Source organism: Ambystoma mexicanum, chromosome 3p (assembly GCF_040938575.1).
Source record: "Ambystoma mexicanum isolate Mex_15411 chromosome 3p, UKY_AmexF1_1, whole genome shotgun sequence".
Taxonomy (NCBI): domain Eukaryota; kingdom Metazoa; phylum Chordata; class Amphibia; order Caudata; family Ambystomatidae; genus Ambystoma; species Ambystoma mexicanum.
In genome coordinates this window covers 1,263,132,720-1,263,147,244 of record NC_090925.1, presented here as the reverse complement: position 1 = coordinate 1,263,147,244, position 14,525 = coordinate 1,263,132,720, and the positions used below count along the sequence as shown (strand labels likewise).

General features: G+C 48.2%; 1 protein-coding gene across 2 annotated transcripts in view; it reads right to left on the bottom strand.

Moving 5' to 3' along the window:
• TEF (TEF transcription factor, PAR bZIP family member) overlaps positions 1–14,525 on the bottom strand; it is a 264,441-nt gene that overhangs the window by 98,929 nt on the left and 150,987 nt on the right. For both annotated transcript variants that reach the window (XM_069652756.1, XM_069652755.1), the window contains exon 3: positions 2,948–3,192. In XM_069652756.1, the coding sequence (XP_069508857.1) occupies positions 2,948–3,192 (245 nt within the window). The remainder of the gene's footprint in view (positions 1–2,947; positions 3,193–14,525) is intronic.

Sequence of the window (14,525 nt, the reverse complement as noted above, 5' to 3'; positions counted from 1 at the left end):
AAGACTTTTTTTGACATGGCATCAAATCTTTTATTGTCCCTGTCCTGTGGAATAGTAGGGTGTGCCGACTTACTGTTAGAATAAGTCGCTGCTTGTACAACTAAACTCTCTGTATTTGGATGCTTGCTCAGACATTCAGGACTGAAGCTGATACTCTGTATTTAGCAGAAAGTTTTTTTTAACTGCAGGGATAACTTCAGGAGTTTCCCAATTAGCAGATATTTATTTTTGCAGAGCAGTATGAAAAGGAACAACAGGATCCTCCTATGGACCTTTATCTAAAATATCAGTAAGGTCATCCTGCTGAAAAGGTGTAGGTGTAGTCCACCCCATGAATTCAATTATTCTGGCCATCAGAATCCTATAAGGAGTCTCAGCATGCACTCCAGGGTATGGTTTAGCAAACTCTACTTCTGGAGAAGTATCTAAACCACTTGCCTCATGTAGAGACTCTTGAAGGTCTTTTAACCTGTTCTCCTTGGAGATGAATTCCTCTGGCATGGGTATTGTAGTCCTTTGCAAACCAAAGGGTCTCTCATTGTCGGAATCCTCCCCTTCCTAATGTATAGAGGACAAGGCTCTAAAGTAGTCAGCCCTAGGATATGGTTTAAAACCCATTTCTAGAGAAGAAGGAGCTAAATTTGTTGTCACTGCCTAAGAAAACGTTGAGGTTGTCGACGTGGAAGTCCTAGACTTCGACAATCCTGAAAAAGGCATTCAAAAAGTTTGAAAACGCCTCAATGCACTCGAGAGGATCGGAATCCTACTTGGCGTGATAGTCGATGGCATCCTCAACGTCATGGTCAGAGCTTTTGACACTTCTACTGCCTGTGACGTAGTGACAGTTGTAGGTTTGTCTTTCATCTGGGTCGACAGTGGCGTCGATTAAACTGATTTATGCGTCGAAGGACCCTTCGACAAAAGGTGTCGATGACTCATATTTGTGAGTCGAACGAATCTTCGACGACGTCGATGACGCGGTCTTATTGCTTTTACTCAAGGATTCATGACACTCGAGTACTTTCTCTTGCCGAGTTCAACGACTCGCAGCGTTTTGATTTATCGGGTCTTTCACCCAGGGTATCACCTTTAGACGTCTCTGAGGGGATCGAGGCCGCTTTCTCGAAGACGCTAAGCATTTTTTTACAGAATTCCTCCCACTTAGCCGGAGAGCTGCGTTTCGCGTGGGCAGGTGACCCTTTCTGGGGAAGTAGAGGAAGAAGAAGGAGATCTACGATGCCTCTTCTTAGAGTGTTTTGATCTCAATGACTGATGAGAACCGCTTCGAGATCTTGAATGGGAATGTTTCTTTTGTCGACGAGGAGACTAATGTCTCGACTCAGCCGAAGAAACTTTAGAGGGAGTAGAAGTTTTAAAATCCTTACCTCTTTCTAACTTCCCCTTACGCTCCTTCAAGGCTTTCGCCGTCATGGACATACAGTCCTCACATTCCGAACAATGATGCTCCGATCCCAGGCACCACAAACAGATCCTGTGAGGATCCGTTAACGACATTTTCTTCCCAGAGTCGCAACATTTTTTGAAACCGGACTGTGGAGTCCATGGTTCAGATGAAGAGGCCATCGTGTAATGGTAATAATCTTCGAAGAATAAGAAGGTTTTTCTGAAGAAAGGAACAGAGCGTTACGTTTCCGAGGCCCACGAAGCGTGGAAAAACGGAACTGAGCAACAGACGCTGCGTGAGTCTATTTATAGTCATGATGACATCGGCGCCGATACGGAGGCTGTTGAGGGACACCGACTCGAAGGACGTCAATGCGCAGCGCCCTCTACTGAAAACAAATTCAGGCTGGAATGGATAACATCAAAGATAAGGAATACGTTGGAGGACACAACCCCTTAGAATGTAGAATTTTTGGTTTCTGAGAGCTGTGGGCAGGGCATTCCAATTTTTTGGCGCCAAGTGTTGAAAGCTGGAGCCGCCAGCTTTGGTTCTTTCGCAGGCTGGCAAATAAATCTGGTTGGCCAGGTGGGATCTGGTGGGTCGGGCAGATGAGTTGAGGGTGATCCTCTCCGAAAGGTGATGTGGGGCGTGGGATGAGAGGCATCTGTGGGTGATGGCCAGGGTTTTAAAAAGGATGGGCTCTTTCACCGGCAGCCAGTGTGCGTCGTTCCTAGCCTGAGAGATGTGTTCCCTTTTGGGGAAAGTATATGTGTGTACTTAATAGTGTACACCTCGTTTCATTAGCAGACTTTGTTCTTGTTAACCATACTACACACAGCCTACCTCCTCATAAGTCCAGGCCTAACAGCTCAGTAGCTACTCTACCATTGAGAATTTGGTCAAAGACATCAGTGTGTAACTGGTTGCACCTTCAGATTGGCTTCTCAGAACCTCTCACCTGTGTATGTTCTGAAAACATTTTGTCATTGGTCCATGTTTTGAAATTAAAAATTCTCTTTGAGCTCAAAAGTATCTCCTTTGTTATTTATTAATGGACCTGAAATTAAGTCATGATTGATTGAGAGCCAAAAATCAGTCTCCAAACTGTAAAAAGGCAACAGCACATAGTAATCTTCCCTCTGAATGGTTTTGGCTCTAGGTTTTCCAATGTGAAAATGTGAAGGGCATGGGATTTCAGGAGAATGAATACGGCTTCAGAATCAGAGGAGAGCTGTACACCGTAGAAGGGCATTAGTGAACAATCCTACAATAGTCCAAGACAAGTAATAGACTAAAGGTGGTCACCAACACCCAATAACTGACCAGGAGAGAAAGACTAAACTAGAAGGGGCAGTCAGCAAGAACTGAAGCAAAAGAGCTGTGGGATGGATGGTGAGGGGCGAGACGGATCCACTATCAGAGCAGAAGTGGGAGGACAGTGGAAGAGGAGGGAAAGACCAAGAAAGAGGAGGTTTGAGAATCACATAACAGGCTCAGACACAGTGGCAGAGAAAGGTAAAGGTGTGGTGACAAATTCAGTACCTTCATCTCTTCAGGCGTGTAGATCTTTTTTGCTTTCTTGATCATAGGCTGAGGCTTCAACTCTTCCTCCGCAAACTTGTGCTTTCTGGGGTCAAAGAGCTCCCCACCTGGCACGCTGGATAGCATCAGGTCCGTGGGGTCCGGGTTAAAGTTCACACTGACCTCTATGCTGTCTGGATCAATGGGGCTAGCGGTGCTACGCTCTCCTTCCCCCTCAGATTCCTCCTCTTCAGGCACAGGCGTCTCTAAAAAGAAGGTGCAGAGCTAGTAACGCAAGCATATCAGGAGGGCAGGAAGTCACAGGAAGGTGTTAATGTAGGGAGGCAGGCAAAAATGTACTATAAAGCATGACAAATTCTCCCACAAAAACGAAGACAGCAACATTAATGTGAGTATTTTCTAAAAGTAACAACATCTTCATGAAGTGAAAAGAAATGTCACAGATCATAAATCGCAATATTCACAATAGGAAATTTGAAGAAAGGAAAATACAATTGGGCCGCTAACAAGCCTGAGACAAGAGAAAGGAAGGATTTCAAAAAAGGTGTGCCCAGTTTAACTTTTTTTTTTAAAAGTGAAACTTTGAGGACATTTATTTGCATAATGGCCGAATAGTCAGCGCAGGAGTTGTTTAAGGCACAGTTTTAATTTTGGGGCTACGGGCATACTCCCCTTTCCCACTTCAGTTGTTAGGAAAGAGTTTCCTTTTGCTGGAACATACCGACCGCCTAATCCACCAAAACACCCCCTCCTCCTCCACTCCCTCCTCCTTCCCTGAACTATTTGATGTTTTGTATAGGTCCGGACTTATGGAGGCAAGGAAAACTGGACTTCAATTGCCTTGCAAAGCTCATCTGTTTTGGGACCACTGATCAGTCACTATGGCCATCTGTGCAAGAGAACTGTTCTCCATTGTGAAGTTCTGTTCATTTTACACTACACTCACAGTGAGGTGCAGTAAGGATACTTTGTCCCGAAAGCCTAAAGCTGCTTTTGGTCACTTTGCAGCTACTTGTATGATGTGTCCAGGACAGGATGGTGGCAACAGATGTTTTTGTAGTGTGTTTTTTAATGTTCGTGTACACCTTTGCATTTTACCGCTTAATGAGAGTACCACACATTTTAAAATGGCCTTGCCACAACATTTTCACCTGTCCTTTGGCCATCTTGTATTTTGGCATTCTTCTGCCCTCTCATTGCTGGATTTGCCATACATGGGAAGTCTTTTCCCGGGAAAAGCAGCAGTGCTTGTTTATGGCCCCGATTGAGGGGGCTGGGAGTGTCTGGTCCACAACCCAAGTGTCTCTTGCTGGCCAGACGTGGTGGCGTTAGGTTGTCCATTATTGGACAGCCCCTGCCAGTTTCAATGGTGCAGAACCTTACCATTGGTGTTCTTAGGGCCAACTCCAGCTCAAATCCTAGATAAAAGCAAAACTTTTGCAGCATCTTGCTTAAGACCTGAACTCTTCTGTGAAGTCGTCCAGCATTGCCTTAATCATCCTTGGCCCTTTGCTGGTCTTCAGAAGGCCTTCCTTGGTGCTTCGACCTCTGGACCAGTGGGAACAGCCAGTCTCTACCCCTGTATGAGGATCCCGACCATTGGTGTCTAGAGTGTCCCGGAACCTTCGTGTGGGCTTAACATCTTCCTTGTGATCTACCCTGATGCATCAGTCCCAGTCCAGAGTTCGGACTTGAGGCACAGACAACTCTACTTGTGAAAGAAGAGGCATCCAACTGCAGCTGCAGGTCGCCAGCACCAACCGCAGCCTTTCAGGACCAGCGTCTTGGTTTCTGCCAATAAGGTTGATTTTGCCGTGGTCAGTGCTGCTCTGCACCCTGCATCATGTGCTTCGGTCCTCAGAAGTAAATAACAAATGTTGTGATACTTTATCGTGCCATGGTCATCCAGCTGTCCAGTGCCAGGGACCAAATTGTCAAAGCATGCATCAGCCAACTAGCCAGACGTAAATCCAGACACCGAAAGTGACCTCTGAACCAGCAGCCCCCAGACCGTCTTCGATGGAACCAAGAAACCGGGCCCAGCTATTTCCAGGAACCCCCGAAGCATTCCCTGAGCGAACTGGAATACAGCGGGTGAGTAAACCTAACCAAATGTATTTACAAGTATTGCACTGATTTACGCACTCAATCTAATGTTAATTTTCCCCAGGATTACTAGACTGCATATAACAGATGAAATTTGAACACCAATTACTTAAATGAAAATCAGCTCTCTCAATTTGTTTGGTAAGCATACATTATTCATAATATAAAAGATTGGCTGATGGTAGTGGATATTTTTCTACATTTTTATTTGTACCTTTCTCACATAATGCCTTTTAGAGTACCATAATCATATACTCAAAAAAAGACCATACCACAAGATTTCGCTTTGTCCCTGGTCCATCCTGTCTTTTGGCCTTCTTTCTGCCCTCGGAGGGCTGGATATGCCAGCGATGGTAAGCCCTTTCCTGGGCAAAGGGGCTGTGTGGCCCAGATGTTGGGTCTGGAACAGTTGGTCCCAGTCCACATCGTGGCCAAAGTGTCTGTTGCTGGGCAGATGTGGTGATCGTAGGCTGTCCAGGATTGGATAGTACCTGGCAGTTTGAATGGTGCACATGCTTACCATTGGTGAGCTTGCGGGAGATTCCAACACCTTCATCAGTGCTTTGGCTCCTAGACTGGTGGCCACCATGTGCACTGACCAGTTCCCAACTAGGCCAGCACGCAGCACTGGTTCCAGCCCAGAGTTCTGACATCGGGCTCTGCAGACCCTCGACTAGTGACACAAGCGGCCTTGCCCTGCAGTTGCAGCCCTCCTGCACAAAGAGGGGCCTTTCAGGACCAGCTGCTCTGGTCTACACCATGAGGGTAGGTCTTCCATTGTTTCATTGCAGTTTCTGGCTGCATTGTGTCCTGAAGGTCCTCCCAAGGTCATCAGCAATGTGGATGTCCTTTCTTCATTGTGCCAGGGACCTCCAGCTGTCCAGTGCCAGCACCCGTCTCGACAGACGATGGAACCACCGACTAAGCAGACCGAAATCCAGATGCTGGAAAGTGACCTCTGAATCAGCGATCCTCAGACCCTCTCTGATAGAAACAAAAACACAGGGGCCCAGCAATTTCAGGAACATCAGAAGTGGTCCCTGAGTAAATTGGAGTACTGGGGGTGAGTAAAATGGGGCGAGTAAATCTACCCGTCTCTACCCCGGTCTCCATAAGGTTCAAGCAGTGTAAAGTCCTTACCTTACTTTCTCCCTTGCCCCACTGTGCTCAGTGGCTTTCTGGTTAAAGATTCTCCCCTGGCCTTCCGCTAAGGTGGTTGAATTGGAGAGGGTTTTCTTATAACTTTTCTACATTTGCTCTTCAACGTTGAAACACTGAGTGGCCGGTTGGCTTTGCCAACAATTGATCAAACTAAGACTTGTAGCAACCTGAAAAGTGTTAAACTGGGACATCTGACCAACTATACTATGGCCCACATTTGTTAGCTAGGGAAGGACTTTGATGTAGTACCTTATTGAAGAAGGCAGTGTATTGTGCTTTGAACTCTTTTCTCTTATATATTAGTTCTCGAATTTGGTTTTACATTCCTTGTTCTTTATGAGACGTCATTTAGAACGCGCATGTACACAAGTGATTCTAGGCGCGACACGACTAATAGGAAGGGTAGACAGAGGGAGGACATGACAAACTTTGTTACTAGGCTGTGTGTCATTCAGATCTTGCAAGAGCGAGGTGGAGGGAAGAGAAGTGCTGGGGGGCGGGGGAGGAGGGGGTTGTGCAGTGGCAAAACTCGGTAAGTGCTGCCACGGTCGTGGCTCAAGCAAGTGCAGGGAGACAAGGGACTGTAGGGTTGCAGATACAGTCCCTAAGTGGCTGGGAGGCCTGGATGCAAGGGGCTACTGGTCGAGCAGGAGCCCGGTGCCCGTGAGGTTCAGTGGGTGGCCAGGTAACTAGTTAGCGCAGCGGGGGAGAGAGAGAGAGAGAGAGCGAGAGAGAGAGAGGAAGGTCTTGAGTTGCTTCCAGAGTCTAAGGTGGTCCTGCTCAAGTTCGAGAGAGGTAAGGAGGCTGTTGCAATCGAGGACAGATCTACCCCCAATCTCTGCCTGCAGGTCTCCTTGCAGCCGCTACTTATTTGTGGTGCATTGCCATCAAAAGCCCTTACAACAGGTAAGGAAGTGCTCCTTGAGCACTCACCTTTGTCCCTGTGTCTCTTTTCTCACCCAAAGTGTGTTGAAGAGAAGGTTTGTGGTAGTAACATACACTTTGGCTACACCGCCCTGTAGACTTTTCATAGTTTGATAGCCATATGCCCACTATGGCTATTGAGCTCCCAATGCAGTCTTAAAATCCTACACCTCTGCCATTTTGCCTTGTGGTCGTTCTTTGGGAGTTTAGGCCACGATAAATGGCCACAATGTTAGATAGCGTTCACTTCAACAATTGGCTGAATGACTTCAGGAGTGTTGTTGGTCTCTGTGTAGATGCCTTTGCTGTTTTTCTACACCATCTATCTTAATGTAGTACTTTGCTGTAGAAGCAGATCCCTTCTGTGCTTTACTGAAAATAATGCTTTAGTAGAGTTGAAGTAAATCTGCTGTGCAGACTATCCTTTCTGTGCTTGCGGGCTGAAACTATACACTGTGATCACCCTGCTCCCCTCGTAAGGGTAAGCAAGAGCAAACAATAAAAAGTGGATTAACTGGCAATTCCCCCTTCATGGACATTTCTGTAGGGGCCAACTCTTAATTGAAAAAAAGAGAAAGAACACTTCCTGTATTACCCATCCCACTTCGGCTCATTGTGTTGTCAGAGGGGAGAAAGAATGCTGCAGCACAGGAGAAGTCTCAAACAGAGACATCTAAGGCCCTCTTTCAGTACTACTTAAGGTGAATCAGGAAACCTATATTCTATAGACACATTACCTAGGGCATCTTAGGTACAGACCCTTAGTCATTAAGAGACAAAAGATGAACACATTTTCCAGTTCTTGGGGAGGAGAGGGGAAAGGGTTACAGAAAAAAATTAAATAAATAAAACATGACAGCCTCAATTCATCCCTACAGCAGAAATAATCAATCAGGAAGCTGCTTCCCCAGCCCAACTGTTGGTGTGCCTCCAGTGACCCCCGCACAAACCAGAGTCTGTACCAGTCTACTAGTGTGTTGCGCATGACAACAAAGTAAAGAAGACAAAAATAAACCAAGCCTGTCCCCAATTTCCATCTATAGCAAGAAGGGAGAAGAGTCATAAAAGGACACCAGAACGACTGGCCTTCAGCAGACCACTATATCATCCAAGAGCAGGAAGAAGGACCAAACACACAGGCTTGCTTTTGAATGTTCAATTTTTTGTGTTGATATGTTAAGGTCACTTGATTCCATCGCAAGCGTATGCTTTTAAAGTATAACCTTGGAAAGGTTATAGTCAAACTTTTGGGTAGAAAGCCAACATCCCTTTGTTTAGATTGATAGTGAATGGCGCTATTTCAGATCCATGTACAGGACATTGGATAAAGAAACCTGTAGGCGAAGCATGAGGTAGGCTACACAAGTCAATGAGTACCAGAGTCCTTCAGGGGCGAAGGCTAAGAACGGTAATGCCCGAGTCTGCCTGGTTTCCGATGGTGCCGCCTCCTCCTGATGGAAATTAAATTGGATGCTGTGGTAGGTCGGAAGGAGTCGGACACAGTGGACATTCTGATATTCTTTTATTTAAATAAGGAAAAAGGCCTTTTGTCACCCTATCGCTACAGGGTGGGGGGGATTCCATACCTAACTAAACGAAAAGGTGCGCGTCTGTCATGAAGTCCAAACTCAAAATGTCCACAGTCCAAACCTAACTCTACCCGACCATAGCACTACCAGTGACAAGTAAAAGTGGACAAAAGAAGGACTCTATTCTGGCCATCTCCCCCTGGCCTTTTGTCTTTAGGCTTTCTCTCAGGGTTTAATTGTTCTACACCAATTTTCATTATGTAAATGTCTCTTAGAAAATCCATTTGTTATGATAATTTTTTCTGATACATCTCAGGTTTTATACACAAGCTCTTGTAGTGCCTGCCAACTTTTCAAAGATGTTGCCTTCCTGACAATATGACTCTTATTACTCTCCAAGATACAGCTTGCATTGGTGCTTTTACCAGACCGTAGCCTTCCTTCCCTGTCCCTCCTCCCGCCTCCCAGCCCTTGCGTGATTGGTTGCTTGCTGTTCACTGTTTGGTGCCGTTGTCGGCCCTGCCCGTGTGACCCCACTTTCACCGTCGGCGGCCCAGGTTAGTGTTGTGTGCTGTTGGACCCCTCTGGGCTCTTTTTCTGGGCCATTTGACATCTTTGAGGTCCTTCCCAGGGCCGCGTGCATCTGTGCTTTTCCCCGACCGTAACCTTCCTTCCTTCCTTCCTTGTGCCTCCTTCCTCCCAGCCCTTGCATGATTGGCTGCATCACCGGTCATTACGGACATTCCCAGGGCAGCCCTCTGCCCTGCAGCCCCCCATGGCGCAGGGCGGCTCCCTCTAATGTCTGCAGGTGTCAGCGGGTGAAGCCAGCAGACAGCCGTCAACCAGCAGGAACTAAACAAAGTAGGAGCAGCTCTGGTTAGCTACTAGAGCCTGCACTATACCCTGATAACCCTGCCCCATAGCAGACTCTAAGAAATGCATTGTGAAAGTATTTAAAATTGCATCGTGACACCTAGGCCTCCGAACACCCCTTACCCCCCCTTACAGGATTCTCAGGCTTGGCTGTGTTTTACTAGGTGTGTTCAAACACAATTCATTGTGAACGTTTTTAAAATTTGCATCGTGAAACCTAGACTCCCCCCCCCCCCCCTTTACAGGACTCTCAGACTTAGTGTTTCTCCTGAATCTAAATATCACTATGATAGTAGTGCCATTCTGTTGTCGACTTCTTAGCTAAGCACTCACCTAGCAACTGTCTACCATTCTCTGAGTGCTTGTCGTCTTGTCCAACTGTCAACGTGTCTCGTCTCTCTCCGTCTCGTCTGATTGCACCCCTCCTGGGGTCCTTCCCTAGTGTTATCCCCTACACCTCCCACTCCCTTCCTCATCTCTCCTCTCTGTACCTACTCTATGGTACTCTCTGTCTCTCCGATCTTTTCTAACTGCTTCTCTATTGACTACCCTGCTCTCCTCACTAAATCTGGTAGGAAGAAGTTTAAAAAGTATATCCTGGTCTCCAACCCAGGCCTCCCTCTCGCCAACACCTATACCAGTGCCGCCTCTAGGGAAACCTTCACCGACATCCTCTTTGTCGTTCCCTCGCCAGACCTATGGACTCTGCATATGGTCTCTGTGCCTTCTCCTTTTTCCCATTAATGGTAGCACCCGTTGGGAGGCCCTCCTGTCTTCCTTCCAGTCCTCTAAAGGTCATCATTAATGTCTACTTGAATGGTACAGTCTTGGTCCAAGGCCTTTAAGCCAATCTTCTCCTTTTTGATAGACGCTTCCTGTACCTCATCAATGTCCGTCCTTCTCCTGCTGTCCCCTCTCTCCCCATCACGGGTTCCTCATCTTCCTTGCCCTCTCCTCCTTCCTCTTCCTCACCTACACAGGGAATACCTCTGATTTGTATCCCTCCAGTGAAGTCTATCAAGGACGGTAACCTTCTCCATATTGCCACCCTTAACTCTCGCTCAACTATAAAACATTCCTCCGACATCTGCCGTCTCCTGGAGGATGTTGACAGATGTCCTCTGTCTCACCAATACATGGTTCACGGCCAGCTCGGTCACGAGCTTTGACACTCTCCTCCCTGGCGGCTACAAGATCCTCTCTGCATCCAGGTCCAAGCGCGCCAAGGTGGTGTAAGCCCTGATCTTCCCCGAGTGGATTCCTGCCTCTGTCATTTCTCTGCAGGCCTACTCTTCTTTTGACTGCAGTCTCTCTCTCTCTCTCCAAGCCATTCCCTTACTGTGGCTACCATCTATCGGCCTCCTGGTCAGATGATCTCCTTCTCTGAATGGGCAGACCTTTCCTCTTCTCTCCTGGTCTCGACCACTCAACTTCTCCTTCTTGGAGACTCTAACAAACACCTGGATGCTTCCTGTCCTTCCTCTGGATTCTTTTGCGACCTCTGCGACTCTCTCACTCTCTATTCTCCCCTCTGGCCCGACGCACCCTGCAGGGCACACTCTGGATGTCCTGATCTACTCTGACCTTCCACTTTCTATCCCTCTCACCACTCCTCTCTCCTGGAGTGATCACTTTCTTCTTTCCTCCCAGCTCACCCTCTCTTCCCCCCCAGGCTAAGCCAATTCCAGCACCTCCACCCACCTTCTCGGTTATCCGACCCATGAAGCGCGTGTTAGTTGAGCCTTTAGCCACCACTTTCTCACCCCTTCCTCCCCCTTTGGCTGACTCACACCCTGACACAGACCTTTCCATGCTCCATTCTGCTATATCTGATACTCTCAATGTTCTGGCCCCTTTCATGAGGATCCGCTTGAAGCTCATGCCAAGTGCAATTCCTGGTGCGATTCAGACCTTGTCACCCTCAAACGCAAGTGCAGGGTGGCTGAGCGGAAATGGCGTGCTTCTGGTACAGCGTCTAACAAACTGGCCTGCCGCCTGCTCTAAAGCCAATACCGGCTCTCAGTCAGCACCAAGAAAAGAGCTCACATCCAAGCCTGCGTCTCTGCGGCATCTAACAACACGGCCAAACTCTTTAAAATCTGCAAGGAACTGGCCACTCCTGCTGCAGTCTCTCCCTCTCCTGTCCCTTCCCAGGCCCTCTGCACGGCCCTGGCTACTCACTTCATCTCAAACTTAAGATATCCTGTGCTCTCTCTCTCTCTCTCTTCCTCTCACCCTGCCCCCTCTACTCCCTGCTCGTCCTCTGACCCTTCTTTGGCCACCTCTCCTCCTCCCTTCTTCTCTGCCTTTCCCCTGTTCTCCCCAGATGAGGTTTCTAGACAAGTCTGATCTATGAAAGTCTCATCAAAACAGGTTCATCCCTGTTTCTCCAAAACCATCAAGGACCACATTGACTCCCTGGCTCCTGCTCTGGCCGACTTCTGCAACCACTCCAACGCCACTGGAGTCTTCCCATCCCCCTAAAGCACTCCATTGTGCACCCTCTTCTCAAGAAAACCCTATGCCGACACGTCCTGCCCGACTATCGCCCAATCTCCATCACTCCCTTCCTGGGCAAACGTCTGGAAAAGCTGGCCATCTCCCAGCTTAATCTTCACACTGAATCTGTCGGTTGTCTTCATGACCATCACTCTGGATTCAGAGCTGCCAGAAGCACGGAAACTGCTCTCCTGAACATCCGTGAAGACCTGCTCTCAAACCTTGACTCCAACACCCCATGTGTCCTCCTCTTACTTGATCTCTCTTCTGTGCCTTTGACACAGTCCATCATGCCATCCTGCTCAACCATCTCCGTGATAACCTGGGTATCAGTCACGCCCTGGTGTGGCCGACTTATTTCCTCGCTTATCGACCCTCCCAGGTCCAACTTGGGTCCTTCCTCTCCTCCATCTCTACCCCTCAGTGTCCCCCAACGTCTAACCTCTCTCCCTGGCCGTTAAACCAATACCTGGCACTTCTTGCCCACTACATTGCCGCTCTCTGCCCAAACTTTCAGTGCTATGCAGATGACAACTCATTTTCAGGCTACCCTCGGCCACCTCTTCTCCGGCTCTCATCTCTGATTGTCCGCTATCCAAGAGTGGTGTGCCGTCAACGATCTCTGCATTAATGCCAGTAAGACTGAGATTCTCCTCAACGGCACACCCGCTCCCTACTCTCCTGCCACTCTGACTAGCCGCTGTTGGCCCTCTTCCTGCTCCGACCTGCGAGGCTAAAAACCTTGGGGTCATCTTCGACTCCACACTCTCCTCACATCTCTGATGTCTCTAAGAAGTCACACTACCAGCTGCACCTCCTCAGAGGTATTCTTCCTTTCCTCTCCTTCCCCCAGAAGCTCACCGTCTCCAGAGCTCTGGTTCTCCCTAGGCTGAACTACTGAAACAGCCTCTTTCTAAATCTGCCTGCTTCTACTCTTCCGCCCTCTGCACCTCATCCAGAACAGGACTGCAAGACTTGTCCTTGGTCTCAAGCCCAGGGATCGTATCTTTCCAGAACTGAAATCTCTTCACTGGCTCCCAGTGGCTGCGAGGATGAAGTTAAAAACCCTCTGCATTGTCCACAAGGCCTTCTGGCGCCTGTGGCCTCAATACCTTCAATTCTCTCTTCCTAAATATCTTCCTTCTCAAGCCCTTCGCTCATACGCCTCCAACTCCCTCAGGGCCAGTCGCTTCTCCAAGCAACAAGTTGGTGGTAGAGCTCTTTCCTCGGCTGGGGCCTCCCTCTGGAACAGCCTCCCTCTCTGGTTCCGGAAGCACCTGAAAACCTTCCTCTTTGCTTCTTCTTTCTCTCCTCCTCTGCCCTGTTGAATTCCTGGCTGAACTGTACTGGTTACCTGGCCACCCTCGGATCTCAGGCCCAGGTCCGCTGCCCTGTCAGTTACACACCTGCACTGCCTCCCTGGCAACCCCCACACTTGGGGACTGTTTTCTGTATCCCTACAGTCCCCCACCAGCATTTGACACCTGATGTCTGCACTTACCCTTGCACTTGCCACCAGCTGGCCCTACGTCTCATATTGTTATTTTTTCTTTCCCGCCCCCACTCCCACTCCGCACTTTTCCTCTTCCCCTTCCCCTGCACTTGCGCAATCTGAATGACACTTGGCCTAGTAGGATCGCGGTCTGTCTTCCCTCCGTTTCCCCTCCCTTGCCGTGTCGCGCCTTGAAACACTTGTGTATAGGCACGTTATAAATGCCATATCTTATCACAGTTTTTTTTTAAGACATTCCTTTTATCTTACGTCGTTCCCTTGTTTTATTACAGTTCAGAGTTCCCCACTCTTGGTGTCTTTGAAATCCACTCTCTCTCACCTTGTGTGTTTCACAGTGCGCTTTTAGCTCATAACACTTTCGTCAGTTTCTCAATAAGTGGTCTCCCCACTTCATTAATTATCGCTCCAGGAATTACCTCTTGTGGCTTTCACTCTATCACCCAAGATATTTGTTTCCACTTAATGATTCACAATCATTCTAATTCTTCAGGTTTTCGAATAGTTAATCAGATATCAAAGTATTCTGCAGTTCACCCATGTACCTTTGTTTATCATGAGTGACCTTGCAGGCTCAGCTTTTGTTCGGGTACGTCGGTTTGCTTTCTCGCTTCCTTTCGTGCTGCACACGTATACCGTCTCTGCGTCGCTTCTGCTACATGCGATCATCAAATGACAGCAGATGGGAGCTGTCAACACTCAGTCCTCAAGGTTTTGGCATTGGAAAATAGGTGCCTGGTCCACAACTATATTTCCATGGGCACGCCACCACGTCAGACGGTTCTGTGAACTCTGTCCTGATAACGGTTTTGCAGTCGTCTGCTTCGCCGGGCCTCTGGCAACTGTGCTGGGCGTTCTCGCCCTCTCGCAGTTCCATAGGTCCTGCGGTTCAACTCTGATCCGTCTCTCCGCGGAGTTCCAATGTCAGGGGGTTTCCCATGCGCACCATTCTCTCTTCTGGTCTACTCCCACTTTA